We start from the raw sequence: 14,577 nt of genomic DNA, 5'->3' as shown, positions 1-14,577 counted from the left end.
TTCACAGTAATAGTCTATGAAGTCACCTGTAACACTGAATTGGTGAATACTGACCCTTTGCTCCTATGGAAAATACAGAGATAGGTTCCTGTAAGCCTCTTGTCACAGACTTTTTGTCAATTGATTAATAACATAATGTTGCTTTCTTTCAACAGGAACACACCTTACTTGTGTATTTATACTGTTGATTCATTAATATTGAACCCACACCAACAGCACTATAACTCATTCCTGAACGAAGCTTATCTAACGTGTATGTTCCTCATAAGGCACACTGCAGCCTTCTTGCCTTAGGAACACTAGCCATCACTTCAACACCACACTTGGGGGCCATTTTAAGCAGTGAAGTCACCAACAAAAAACACAGAATGTGAAGAACATGACACCAAGTAGACTGTGAAAAGGACACTTGTTTATAGTATGAGAGCTGAAACAAGAAGGCAGAGCATTACCTAGTTGACCTCAGTTGAGAACATATATTTACATGTGGTGACTCAAATTTTTGCCACTCTGTGTATGTCTGTGAGTGACCACAAAAGTGGCACAAATACTGATTTGGGGGTTACAAATTTTAGCACGTAAGCAAATGTACAAATATGGAATCTGTGAATAATGAGGATCAACGGTATATATGTACACACACACACACACGTATGGTTTTATGTTTTCTGGTTTTATTTATTACATAATATAAAAACATGTATTCTCCACATAACTTTAAAATTTAATGATGTGGCTTGGAGGTGCTTACATGAAACTATACTAGATTTATTGTATTTGTAAGTGATACACAATATCCCATAATAGGGCTCTACCATAATTTAACCATTCATCTAATGAGAGTGTAAATTTCAAGTTCCTTACTGGTAAAAGGTGAATAAAAATAAAAGGTTCTTTTGAGGATTAAATGAATTTAGCACATTGCCTACAATTTAATAAGCACTCAGTTAATAAAAATAAATGGGCTTTGGAGTCAGATAGACCTGGGTTCACACTCCATTCGCTTTCCTCACCAACTGTGATGCCTTATTAAATGACTGACTCTCTAAGTGTTTCATCTGAAATTGGAGTTTATGGTAACTGCTTTGTTGGGTTATTTTTGTGACAATGAAATGTCATACATAAAGAAACTAGCATGTAGTAGAGACTCGGTGTTTGTTTCCTTCCCTCCTAAATCATTTGATCTCATGAAAATGGTATTATTTTATAGAGTACTATCACAGAATCAGTAGCTTCTCTTAAAAATATAATGTACCACAGCATTTTTACAAATAAAGAAAATAAAATAAAAGATGTGAGAAACCCTAAAGTTGAATAGGAACAGAAACAAACATGTTTATCAAGTTGGTAACATAATTGCACAGTAGGGGAAAAAAGAATTAAACCTTTTTAAATACAGCTTAGACTATATACTATCAGTGAAGTATATTCTAAAGACGATAAAAGCAAGGAAATCTTGAATTTTGCTGGTAATGGTTTGGGTATAGTAATTCTGGAACTTGTTTTGTGTGTTTCAGGTTTAACAAATGAATAAGTATGATGATATTGCTGGGAGTAGGTTTTCCTAGTAGGAGAAAGGAGCTATAAACATGGAATGGAATAAGGAGAGGAAGAACTCTGTGAGGTTCTTAAAAAACTGAATTAGCAATAAAAGCATAGACTAATGATTTTGGGTATTTTTAAAGAGATGTGTGTATAATATGTGTGAATATATGTATAGACCTAGAAACAACACCACCCCTGGCAATTAGCACAACTGATCTTGGTTTCTAAATATCATTCGCCACTGAAAGGAATTAGGGTTCCTGGGGAAAATGGCGGACTCCAGAGCTGTGTAAATATAAGCTTGGAGATCTTACTGTGCCAGAAAGTAAGGAGGTACTCAAAAAGTAATGGGGATATTTCAAAAAGATACAGAGGGAGAACATATGAGTATTAAAATGAATAATGACAGGAATGGATATAACCTTTTGAACAAGAAAATGACTCATGAGTATATACTAATGCAAATAGAGAAATAAAATGAAGGAAGGAAAAGGAAAACTCTGCTTTGCAATTAATGTCATCCAATGAATCTAGAAGGAATTGTTGAGTTAGGAAATCACCATCATATGCATAATAATTGTTTTAGCAAGAATCATCAGTTAATGCTAAAATCATTGGGTGCAGATCTGTTGGAGAACAGGATATTTGCACAGTTTCAAACTATCTTCTCATCAATATTTTATTAACTGCAAAAGTAGAAAAGTACACATTTACATTGGAGAAATCTGTCATACACCAGTTTAACCAGATGATCATAGTTAACATCCTCAGTATTGGGACAAACTGATACCACATGCCTCCTAAGATGATGCATTGGGAAGGAAACAGCATCTCTGTGTAGTGTTCTTGCCAACTTCATAAACTGAATCTGATCATAAGGAAGCAATCAGACACCTCAAATTTAATACATTCTACTACATTACTGCTCTTTGGTTTTTTTATAACAGTGTCACAAACAAACAAAAAAAAAAAAACAAAGAGAGGTTGAGGAACTATTCCAGCTAAAGAGATTGGATAACTAAATATAGTGTTTGATCTTGAATTTTAGATTAGTGGGGAAAATGACTATAAAGATTTTCGGGACATAAATGTTAAATTTCCTAAATTTAATATATAGTAGTTATTTAAGTGAATGTTCTTGTTCTTAGGTGAAATGAACTCAAGTATTTAGGGGTGACGATGTCTACACTTTACTCCCAAGTAGTTCCACAAAAAAAGTATGAGTGGGGTATACAAACACACATAGAGAACAGGAGAGAATGAAAAAATATGTGGCAAAATGTTAACAGTTGGTTAATCTAGGTAAGGATATATGTATATGAATGTTTGTTGTACTATTCTTGAAACTTTTCTGTGAGTTTGAAATTTTTCAAAATAAGTCGAAAATAAAGCAATTTAGAAAACTCAGAAAAACTTAAAATAGAAAAAATACAATCTCACCATTCAGGGGTAACCTTTGTTTACATTTTGGACTACTTCCTTCCATTCATTTCTGTGATATAGTAGTAGGCTTTGTTAAATCTAAAACTCATCTCAAAGAAGTAAACATTTGCCCTCACACTTAAAATAGTAATAATTTTTTTTTTTTTAAATAAGGAGGAATGTACCTTTCTTGAGACATTGTTTATTTTCCTTCCAGGAAACTGGTATCCTTGGCAATGTTCTTTCTGTTCTGTTCATGGTCTTTACAAGATTAAAAGGCAGATTGCATCTAAAACTGTATTCTAAGTTAACTGAAAATCAGTCCAATTTGAAATAGTCTTCACTGATTATCATGGCATAAAGAACTTTCTGGCACTATTTCTGTTTCTGATGGCATTCAGTAGGCCTCTCATATTCAGTTAGCCATCTCAGGAATGGGGAAAATCAATAGACTATTTTTTCATTTTCATTCTTCATATGTGCATAAGAAACTTGAAACAGCTGGGGGAGCAATACTATTACTGGCTGACTAAAGGAAAGAGTCATCTCACTGAATATTTCCTTGGCTGGAGTAAACTTGAAAATTAAGTGTTTACTAGATATTAAGGGGGAAAAAATCTTATGGTTCAATGATCTTAGCCTTTTTAGAATGTCTTTCACTAGAACATTCATCTAGATAAAAGTTCATTGCTCTCTATTTTTCACATGATGTGTGCCTAGCATAGAGCCTGATGCATAGTACCATAAATACATGGTATTTCCTATGTGCCAGGTATCGTTCTGTGTGTTATAGATATATTTCTTAACCTCAGCTGTCTGTATTTTCACTCAGTTCTCTGAGACTTCTTGCAGCTCTCCGGGGCTTAATGATTTTACACTACTTTCTAAAGACCCCTTTCATTCTGATTATATTTTTATTATCAAAAAATTTTTAGTGCTCAAAAGCATTAAAAAGTCAGAAAAGAGGAATGAAAATTCCTCAGTGGACTAGAAGAGGAAAATGCTTATAAGGAAAAGAAGAGAAATCAATATTAGTTACTAAAGTACTAGTCATTCTGCTAGGTGGTTTTCACATAATTGCATTTAATCTGCACTGTAAACCTACGACATAAACAGGATTATCACAGATTTATAGCTGAGGAAACAGTTGAAGAAAGGCTGATTACCTTACCTGAGATCATACCAGTGCTAGGTAGTAGAACTGGGATCAGGACCCATGTCTGTCTGATTTCAAAGCCTGATTTGGTTTTGGTTTTTCCATTATACATTGCTGCTTTTCTCAACTAGCTTTTCTGTTACATGCTGAGTTTTAAACACAGTGGATGAGTTTCTTTATATCTCTCCTTCACCAGGCTTTTCCGATGTGGATCACACCTATGCTCAAAGAACTCAGCTCTTTGACACCTTAGTAAATTTCTTTCCTGACAGCATGACTCCTCCTAAAGGCAACCTGGTGGACCTCATCACACTGTGACTGAAGAGTACCTGGACAGAAATGGAGCACAGGAGTCTGCTTTCAGTATTCTGGATTTCAACTCTATTGACTGACAATTAGGCTGCAGTGACTGAGGACTGCACCAGAATTTTGAAGGGATCTTTGCTGTCACAAATTTTAACCCTCTTCCTTCACACCTGACCTCAACCCCATAGTCCTCATCCCATTCCTAAATTAGGCTAATAAAGTGAAATCGGTATACTTTCCATTTAAATATATATATATATATTTTATTACTTTAACTTTTAAGAATTCATGAGTATAAAAGAAAAAATCAGGCAGTATACCCTTTTCTGATTTTTATTTCATTTTTATAAAATTGGGGCAAGTAAGCACTGTTCACAGACTCAGTGCTACAAGAATTGGAATTTTGTTGTTGGGTTGTTTGGCCTTTCTTCTTTCTCCTTTCTTCCCATTTCACTTTACCTTGAATCACACAGCTGCTTGTAAGTGATATGTATCATTTGTTTACCTCTTCATTCTTAACAGTATATAGTTCTGTAGGGCAATTGATGTATGTTTAAGTGATATATGTGTCTCCGTTGACTAGAGTCTTGTATTACATTAAACAGTAGGAGGAACAGAGGGCTCTAATTTACGCTCCTTGTCATAGAACTAAAAAGTGAAACCTGAGATTGATCCACACACTTATCTGAGATTGGTATATAGTATTTCTATAATGATATATTTTATAGTGGGTATTACAAAGCTTTGAGTCACAGAAACCTTAAACTGAGGAGAGAATATAGTTCAGAACCTTTAAGAGCCATTCTCAAAATTACCAGCAGGAGGATTCTAGTTGTGATTAGCATGTTCATTGATATCTCTGTAGTAATTTTGGAAGAAAATGACTCATTCCCCTGGTAGAGCTGTGCAGGACCAGGGCTTCGATTTCTTCCTTGTGCTATCTCTTTATAGCATTTTCATTTGGGAGGATGGGTTCCAGAGCTACGTTTTTGTTTATTTTCATACACATTAGCCCCCTACATCTGCTTCTATATACTGATATTTTAAAGAATAATGGTTTGTAATTGTCCAGTGGAATACAGCTGACAGGCATTTCATTAAACACATAGACCAGGCTTTTTTAATGGAGAAAAAGAAAAATAATGGTGCAAATATTTTTTATTAAACTAAAAGGCAGATGGGCTTTTCCACTGTTCCTTTTTTTGTGAGGAGTGGTGGTATGTATTGTTCCATGAGGTGCTGTGGAATGCAACATAGGAAATTTAAACCTGGCCAGTGCTTACATTTGCTCAAAAAGTGTGCTGTATGCAACTGATACCCACCATGCTTAAAGCAGGCTAAGTATAATAAATGTCCATCAGTCCAGTGGCTCTTCCAAGTGAATGACTTTAGAGAATTTACTGTGTCCCCGAATAGCAAGATTAGGCCTCACCAAAGAAAGAAGAAATTGAATTGCACTTTTGAAAAGTCTCATGTATAGGAATGAGACTTTGAGGTCCCTCTTCAGTCTGTCATTATTGCATGGTTTCACGTCTTTGGGGGAAGGACAGAAGTATATTTGTCCTAGTCCTAGGCTTGAATCTTGGACTGCTTGGCTTTCCAAGCATCCCAAAGCAATCAGTAGTGATTTATTAAACAATTAGATTTGTTCCTTACCTTGTGAAAGATATAGTACATAATTCAGTAAGTACCAAGTTGTGTAGCTGCAGAATAACCAGTTGACTTTATGGGTGAGCAAATAGAATCTGCCTACATACTTAGGCAGTTTCATTAAAAGATTTCCCTGACAGTCAAGAACATAAAATATTAATATTGCTAATATTGTAGCCTTGTAGCCTGTTGAACTCATTTCATGGAATCAGGTTGATAGGAAAGAACTTGATAAGAATTTCTAAATGTAAAAGCTCTAGTTTTGCTCACTGTGAATTCTGGCACTTCAAAAACCATAACCAAATGAAATTCTGCTTCCCTCCACCATTTATTTTTATAGTGCTTTTTTTGGTCATTTTTTTCCGTTCCTTAGATTCCATATTTGGAGGAAACTCAGTTCTTGAACTCAGTGATTTTGTTTGTTCTTATTTTTCTCTGACTCTCTACTGGTTGTTTTCTAAACATGCTTGTTCTAATTTCATCTTTCCTCACTTGAAGTGGAACCTTTTCCCTTTTCTTCACTTAACAGAATTTTTTTTTTCACTAACATGTTTAAATGGGGTTGAGTCATAGCAAACTGTTCAGTGTTGCTTAAGTGACATAGACTGTATTTAGGAAGTTATTGACTAGGTAAGTCAAAATTTGTACCCTGGGGCTTTAATGAGGCACTGCTGGTAATGTAATGACTGCAAGGAGAATGTAGGCTTCATTATATCCGTGACCAAGATTGACACATTGCTCACTTTCGACATCAGAACCCTGATATGAAACTTGTTTATATATTTAGTGAGGAGCTACATGTATTTCCAAGTATTCCAGCACTATATTATAATTTAAATAATCTAATTTGGTATTTATATACATTGTTTAGCCAAATATCTATGCTTTACTACTTAAAAATTCTTTCATTCTAGCTTAGTGAGCCCCAGATTGAAACATTAGTTAGTGCATTAGTTAGTGGGGTACAGTTTGCTCAGTGTCACTATCCCTAGCTTCAGTTTCATCCCCATTTCTCCTTTTTCCATGGAATATATTATTCCAGAATAATAAACTAGAAATAATTTAAACTAGAAATAAACTAGATCTCTAACATTTTCAGTGCTTATACCTCATGAGAAATTAATTATCTGATTTGCAAGATACTTTCAAAATGCAGTTGCATTTTGTGGAATGACAGAGACCTCATGTGGCCAGCTTGATTAATTCACATATATCAATCTCCTGTGAAGCAAAGGAATTCAGATTTGGGTGCCTAACTCTGTGCTAAAGCAGACAGTATTAACCTTTAGCAAGATTGTCTTTTCAGACCTGGTTTTCATTAAAACTGACTTATCCATGTCTAATAAGTAAAAACTGATAGAAAACATTAGAAAGTTAATATACTGATTTATCACAGAAAAGCTTGTTGGCTTTAGAGCTCAGTGATTTGTTTAAGATTGTAAACTGCATTCTTTGGTGAAATATGTCTTGAATATAAATGGTTTGCTAGCTTATCTTTCTAGTGGATCTTTTCACATCTGCCTTAAAAGTGCTATTTAGAGATACATTAGCAGAGTTTCATGTAATAAAACAGTTTTAAAATCTAATTTATAAACAAAAACTAGTTTGAGGTACTTAATCATTGGTGAGAGATTGAGAATGATGCTTAATGAATCAGAAAGCACTTAGAAAGGAGTATGTTTCTGATTTTATTTTCTGAATTAAACTCAGTGTCATGGAAGGAGTTACCCTATAATTATTCTTAACACAATATGAAATTCATTGGATAATTGTGGGTCATTTAATTTTTTCCTGGGTGAATGTTGTGTTAACTCTCTAGCTGATTGAATGTTGCAAAGCAGTTGAGAATTGTGGTTTGAAGTGATTTCTATGAGAGAGGATCATTACAATGTGTACTTTAAACAACGTCATCTAGCTGTAAAAAATATTCCCTTTGTAACCCTTCTTTTCTGAAAAAATACATGTTCATATGTAATTTCATCCTTTTGCAGAAATTCTGGCCTGAACTTTCACTAACTTCTAAATTCTTAAGATAGTCCTTAATCTAAGATATGCAGGCTCCCTCAGAAAAAGTTCATAGTTATTAGAGGGGTAATCATAGAGGGTCTGCATATGACAGTAGTTGTAGATTAGATCTTTGGGTTCTTCCACTCAAAATTTTTGTATTCCTTATTAGTCAAATAACATTATTCTTTTGTGATTTTTGACTATGGCCTACATGTCCCTGTGATTTGTATTATTGCTGAAATGACATTGGCTGCCCAAAACTTCTAGTCTAGAGGTATTTCAGTTGAAGATGGAAGTTTCAAAGTTTGTTGAAATAATTAATTAGGAGCCACCTAGATCAGCTGAATGATGTCACCACCATTTGTTTTGATGGGGAGGACTCATGATTGTAGTTTATTGATTTCTTCACCAGATGCTCTTTTTATCTTTCAAAAAAACCGCTATCTTAAGAGATTTTATTTATACATAATTTTTAAACCTTGATTTCTTCCTATCCCACAAATACTGTGAATTGTTTCCATTATTTTTCTTAGCTAAATCCTCTGACAATAGATTTATAGCACTTAACCTAAGGAGTCATTAGAGGTTATAGTAAACCAGATTTTCTCATGGGGCAGAGAGAGATGCCCTTGTGGGAAACCATATCACTATGTCTTTTCTGTTAGGTAGAACTCTCAAGTTATAGATCTTGAACTGGATCCCAATTCAGAACTTAAAAACCTGAAAATCAAAGGGTAGTTCTAGTTTATCTTCCACAATAGTCATTATTTGGAAATAATTTTTACAAATATATACTATCATGTCCTCAAACACTGCCTAGCTTGATTGAAAACAGAATGTTATGTGGATGTTATCTGAGAGCTATAGGGTCAACAACAAAAAGGGAGAAATGTTTAGTAGGGAAGTAGACCAGTTGTAAGGCATCACTTGTAATTATGAACTAATTTGTCTTCTTTTTTACCTTTTTATCTGCTGTTTAGTCTCAATGAATTATTGTACACAATGTTAGACATTTGTACACAATGTTCTGTTTTGCCTGTCTGTGGCATTTTCACTTGGAGGTATTGAACCTCAGGAACAGAGCTAGAGAGGAGAATGAGGGTATGTTAAAGAAGGAAAAATAGGAGCTTTTTGCTCATGGATTTGAAGGTCCACAGATCTAAATGAGAAAGAAAGCTCTTCATTTCTAACCCTAAATTAATTTAATGCAGTGCTGAGAAGAAGACTATCAAGAGGGATCAAAGCTCAGTTCTGAATAGTCTTTGGAAAGCAGCATTTCTTGGTTAGTTGCTTTCCTCACTGTCTCCCAAGTAGCTGATAGAGATCTCAAAACAGAAAACCCAGTGTGATGGGCTCTAGCTCTTAAACTAGGTGAGCAGTTTCTTATGTACAGCCAATTCCTTGATAAGGATTCAGAGGGAAAACCAGCAATAAAACATTTTAACATGCAGTTTTGGGGCTCCCAGGGGACTTGCTTTTTCATGGAGTTTAAGCTCTTGCTGCAACACAGCTCTGTACCATCTGGGATGCTAGCATTCACAGCGGTTAGTTTGGATATCTGAGCTGTCTGCCATGCAAATACCAGCCCAAGGAGATCATCATTCTTCAGTTTCATTCAGTGCTTAATGAATGCCAAATTAATTGGCAGGAAGGAAAAACACTGTGTGATATAGGAACAGGCCTGTGTGCATGATTAAGGAGTTACTCAAGTAGCCAATTTTGAGCTTAATTTCTCTCCTTTGTTAACAAATCTCAAGAAAGGCTTTGTTACAATTTAGCTAGTGTCATTTGGTTGGTGTTCATTTTCTAACCCTTTAAAATAGGAAGAAAATTGGCATTTCGTGTTTAACTTCTAACCCATACAGAATTGAACTGACATCAATTTAGTTTCCATGTTTTAAAATAAATTAATTATACATAATCCAAAGGGTCTCTGTTTATTCTACTTTTCCAGGAAATACATGAGTTCTGGGCTTGGCAGTAGAAGTATTTAATAATTTTGGTTTATTCTTTAGGTTTCCTCCACATCTGTGAAGTGATTAATTAAATTAGAGAAGGTATTTAGAATAAGTTCAATTCCATTGCAACTGGCAGAGCTGTATAAATTCATTTTGCAACAAAGGAGAGGATCTTATACCATCAGGACCATGCCATCAGATTTTGGCAAGTGACTGTTTTATCACATTGCCTTGTAGTTTGCTATTTTTTCCTTCTTAAGATAAAAAGGAAAACTGAGGACAGAGATGTATAACTTTACATTTTTTATTTTTTATATATTTTTTTTATTTGTGTTTAACATCTTTATTGGAGTATAATTGCTTTACAATGTTATGTTAGTTTCTGCTGTATAACAAAGTGAATCAGCTATATGTGTACATGTATCCCCATATCCCCTCTCTCTTGCGTCTCCTTCCCACCCTCCCTATCCCACCCCTCTAGGTGGTCACAAAGCACCAAGCTGATTTCCCTGTGCTATGCAGCTGCTTCCCACTAGCTATGTATTTTACATTTGGTAGTGTATATATGTCAGTGCTACTCTCTCACTTCGTCCCAGCTTCCCCTTCCCCCTCCCTGTGTCCTCAAGTCCATTCTCTACATCTGCGTCCTTATTCCTGTCCTGTCCTTAGGTTCATCAGAACCATTTTTTTTTTTTTAGATTCCATATATATGTGTTAGCATACTAACTTTACATTTTTTTAATTGTCTACTTTAGAAGTCTTAGGGTACTTGCACCTTTATAAAGGCTTCGCTTAATTTTACACATACAGATTAACTATACTTGTAAGAGCACTGAATAGAAAGTTATAAGACATATTAAAGTAATTGTCTACCCAACCCCAAATTTGATAGTAGGATATCAAAGTCCAAAAGTTTAAATGCAAGTAGTCGTCTATGGGGAAGGTATATGTTTTTAAAAGTCATGCACATGGTCTCCTTTTTGAGATATTTTTTCCTTTCCCAGAAAAATGATTTTGGTGACCAGTTGTAAACTGATTTCTCCCTCAATTGTAAACCACCCATTTAGAGAAATAAAAGTGGACTCACTTTCTTAAGCATTACATTTAGCCTGACCAAGATATGCTGTGATTGTGTTATTCTTCAAGCCAGCTTGCTTTTTTGACTTGTCATAAAATGTCTTTTGAATTGAATGAATTAAATAGTATAGTATTAATTTTCTTTAATATATAGCTCAGTTTAGAAATTGCAAAATAATGAGACATTTTTCTATGAGCAGATTCTTTTATGGAGATAGGTTTTTCTTTTTAATGAGATTTCTTCCCTGTCACCACTTCAAAATCTATGTACAGCTGAGTCTGCAGCCTCAGAAGAAGAGTACAGGAAAGCTTAGGGCCTCCTTTTCTTGTGTTGTTCTTGGCAACAAACATGATTCCACCTTTTCAATGGAAAGATGGGGTGGGTCTGTGTGTATGTGTGTGTGTGTGTGTATACTTATTGGCCTGAAATTGAGATCCCTTTAGGTAGAGATAGATCCTCAAAACCAAAGTTGGACTGCAAATTAGGTTGAGGAGGAAGGTACAGCTCCATCCGTAGCCAGTAGACTCTGTCTGTCCTTCTGGGTCTGCTTATTAACGCTATGGATAGCTCCTTCTCTGTTAGAGCATCTCCTGGACTGGAAACATGGTGTCACAGCATCCAGCTCATCTGAAAGTTGGAGAGTGTTAAACATCTTTTATGGGACTTTTAAATAAATAATAACATTTATTGATTTTTGTAGTTATGAAAATGTTTATCATAGAAATTTAGGAAATTACTAAGTGTGAAGAAGGAAAGCCACTAGTATTTAACCGGTGAGACTTACTTATTTTATTTTTCCTGACTTCCTTCTGTTATCCAACATGGTAAAGGCCAGAAAAAGTAAAAAAAAAAAAAAAAAAAAAAAAAATTTTGACAGCCATTCCTCATTGTCCGCAAGCATTTTTCTCTACCCTTACTATATTCCTTTAAAGCATTGCCCTTTTCTAGACAAACAGTCTGAAAATAATTCTGTTGATATGTATCTTTTAAGCCTAAACTATAGATGTAAGATACTACCCAAAAGCTATAGGGATCTGCCTTGTTCAGGTCATTGGAAATTTTATCTCTAAGATTAATTTGAATTTTTAAGCCCTTTATGCACCATGATAGACATTTGGAGCATATTCATACCCATGAAGAGCTTTCTGTTTAGATGGACTTTTTAATATAACCATAATTAAACTCACACCTAAAAAGGATGAGGTACTTTTCAAAGGCCAAAGGAAAAGCAGAGAAGAGCAAAGCAAAACAGATGAAATGAACGTAAGTATATAAATAAGGAGTCCTTGAAACAAGAGTTCCCTTACTGTGCTTGGCAAATGTCTCTCCAAAAAATGTATTTCTCTGGTTACCAGCTAAGATTTAGAGTTTTATATTTCATGAGAATCCTTTTCTTAATATGTGAAGGAAAAAACTGCAGCCTTTCAGGGTTCTACTCCTTCCTTTACCCTCCTCTTCTGTATCCTCAAGTACCTAAATCAGAAAGGAAATCATGAGGGAAATCTGAAACAGCTGGCATAAGCTAGTTGTAGTTTTTAAACAGAAATGTTTTTGGGCATCAGGTGTCCCCTAACATCATTATTGTTCTAAGTCGTCGTTGGGCTGTGTGGAGTGTGTTCCGTAATCTTCCCCATTCCCCTCATCATCCTCTCTGTTTTATCTTACTTTTGCCCTATCTGTATGGACTTTTTAGGGTTTTGTTTGTTTTGTTTCTTAGTACAAGTAATGTTCTGATCCCAGGTTTGGTGAATGTGTTAACACTGCTTTGTGAATAAAATAAGTGATCTGCTGAACAATTGCAGTTGTAGAATTATGTTGTATGTAATGTACATATGGAGAAAGAATGTATTTTGTTCATTTTCTTAATAAAAAGTTATATATGGACACTACAAGATGTCTCTTGTGTTTCATAAAACTACTTTTGAAGTCAGCTTTTTAAATGTTTACATACTTTGCAGTTAATATTTTTCCCTCAAAAAGGTGACTTTTATTCAGGCAAACAATATGTACTGTAGAAAGACCTTGTTTTCTTTGAGACAGTGTTGAAATAAAGAAGTTCTGGTGGATCTTACAAAGTTTCTAGGGGAAGTTTCCATTTTTAAAGAGCACTGGTGGGCTTCCCTGGTGGCGCAGTGGTTGAGGGTCTGCCTGCTAATGCGGGGGACACGGGTTCGAGCCCTGGTCTGGGAAGATCCCACATGCCGCGGAAGCGACTGGGCCCGTGAGCCACAACTACTGAGCCTGCGCGTCTGGGACCTGTGCTCCCCAACAAGAGAGGCCACGATAGTGAGAGGCCCGCGCACCGCGATGAAGAGTGGCCCCCGCTTGCCGCAACTAGAGAAAGCCCTAGCACAGAAACGAAGACCCAACATAGCAATCAATCAATCAATCAATCAAAAAAAAAAAAAAAGCACTGGTAAGTGATTTCATAAAATGGTGTTTTCTTAATCTGCTATTAATGACCAGTCCTATTTCATCTGTTTTGTAAATTTGGACTTGTGTTTCCCAGATATTCTTTGAGGGGGGTCATACCTTGTACAGGATAGGAACTAGAAGAAAAAACTGAACTGAAATAGAAAATTAATTGTAGAAAAGATAGTAAAGAGAGAGAACCTGGAGGTGTTGCAGAGATTGGGAAAATTCTGGATCCCTGTCCCCAAAGAAGGGGAAAGAAATTTTAAGGGCTGAACCTTGAAAAAAATAAACTCAGAAATATGCCAAACAAAGATAATTGATTGTCCGGGTTGAGTTGTGTGAGCTTTCCAGACGGACTCTCAATAACAAGGAGCTCTCCTCTTGGCCCTTTTCATCTCCTGATCTGATTTACATATTCTTGGCTTTGTGTGTGACCCTGCATTCTGCAGTAAGTTAGTTGTCAAGTGATTTTATTCAAAGTAGGGATTACGTTTTCTCACTTTACAAATCAAATAATCCATCTTACTGCATAGCTTTCATTTCTAGAGTGTGCTTTGAGCATGGCCCATAAGTAACATTTCTTTGTGTTCAAAACAGGAAAACGATGTGCAGTGATAAGGTAAGGAATTGGCCTTTCCTGGGTTAATCCTCCAGAGAACTAACTCAAAAGGATGGAAATGTGGGTCATCACCTCCTCTCCCTTGATGTATTTGTCATCTGGTGGGAAGGGAGCAATAAGGAAAGAGGGCTTTGTATTTAACACAGTTGAGATGCCAGCTGCTCCCACGTCAAGTGAGTGTCGAGACCTACAGGGGACTTTCCTCCCATTGGGCTCTCACCTAGGAAAAGCAAAGGCTTTCAGTTATATCCTTTCCAGAAACATTACAAGGAAGAAAGAGAGAAAAGCTATAGTAGAAGTGGTCTGGCCACCACTGTGCTAGTAAGTTTGATGTTTGGCAAAACCTAAAAGGGGAGATTAGGACACTTGGTAATGTCTGTAGCACATGTTGTATACCTGCCCTCTGAACTTGGGCTATAAG

At 35.7% G+C, this 14,577-nt stretch overlaps 1 protein-coding gene across 3 annotated transcripts in view; it reads left to right on the top strand.

Annotated features, from left to right (window-relative positions):
• MKLN1 (muskelin 1) overlaps window positions 1–13,014 on the top strand; it is a 361,821-nt gene extending 348,807 nt beyond the window's left edge. For all 3 annotated transcript variants that reach the window (XM_059933366.1, XM_059933367.1, XM_059933365.1), the window contains one exon: window positions 4,320–13,014. In XM_059933366.1, the coding sequence (XP_059789349.1) occupies window positions 4,320–4,441 (122 nt within the window). In that variant the 3' untranslated portion in view covers window positions 4,442–13,014. The remainder of the gene's footprint in view (window positions 1–4,319) is intronic.
• The last annotated feature ends 1,563 nt before the right edge of the window (window positions 13,015–14,577 follow it).

The sequence above is a fragment of the Balaenoptera ricei genome, chromosome 9 (genome assembly GCF_028023285.1).
Source record: "Balaenoptera ricei isolate mBalRic1 chromosome 9, mBalRic1.hap2, whole genome shotgun sequence".
Classification (NCBI taxonomy): Eukaryota; Metazoa; Chordata; class Mammalia; order Artiodactyla; family Balaenopteridae; genus Balaenoptera; species Balaenoptera ricei.
The sequence above is the reverse complement of the archived record's forward strand: the minus strand, read 5'-3'. Positions and strand labels throughout refer to the sequence as shown.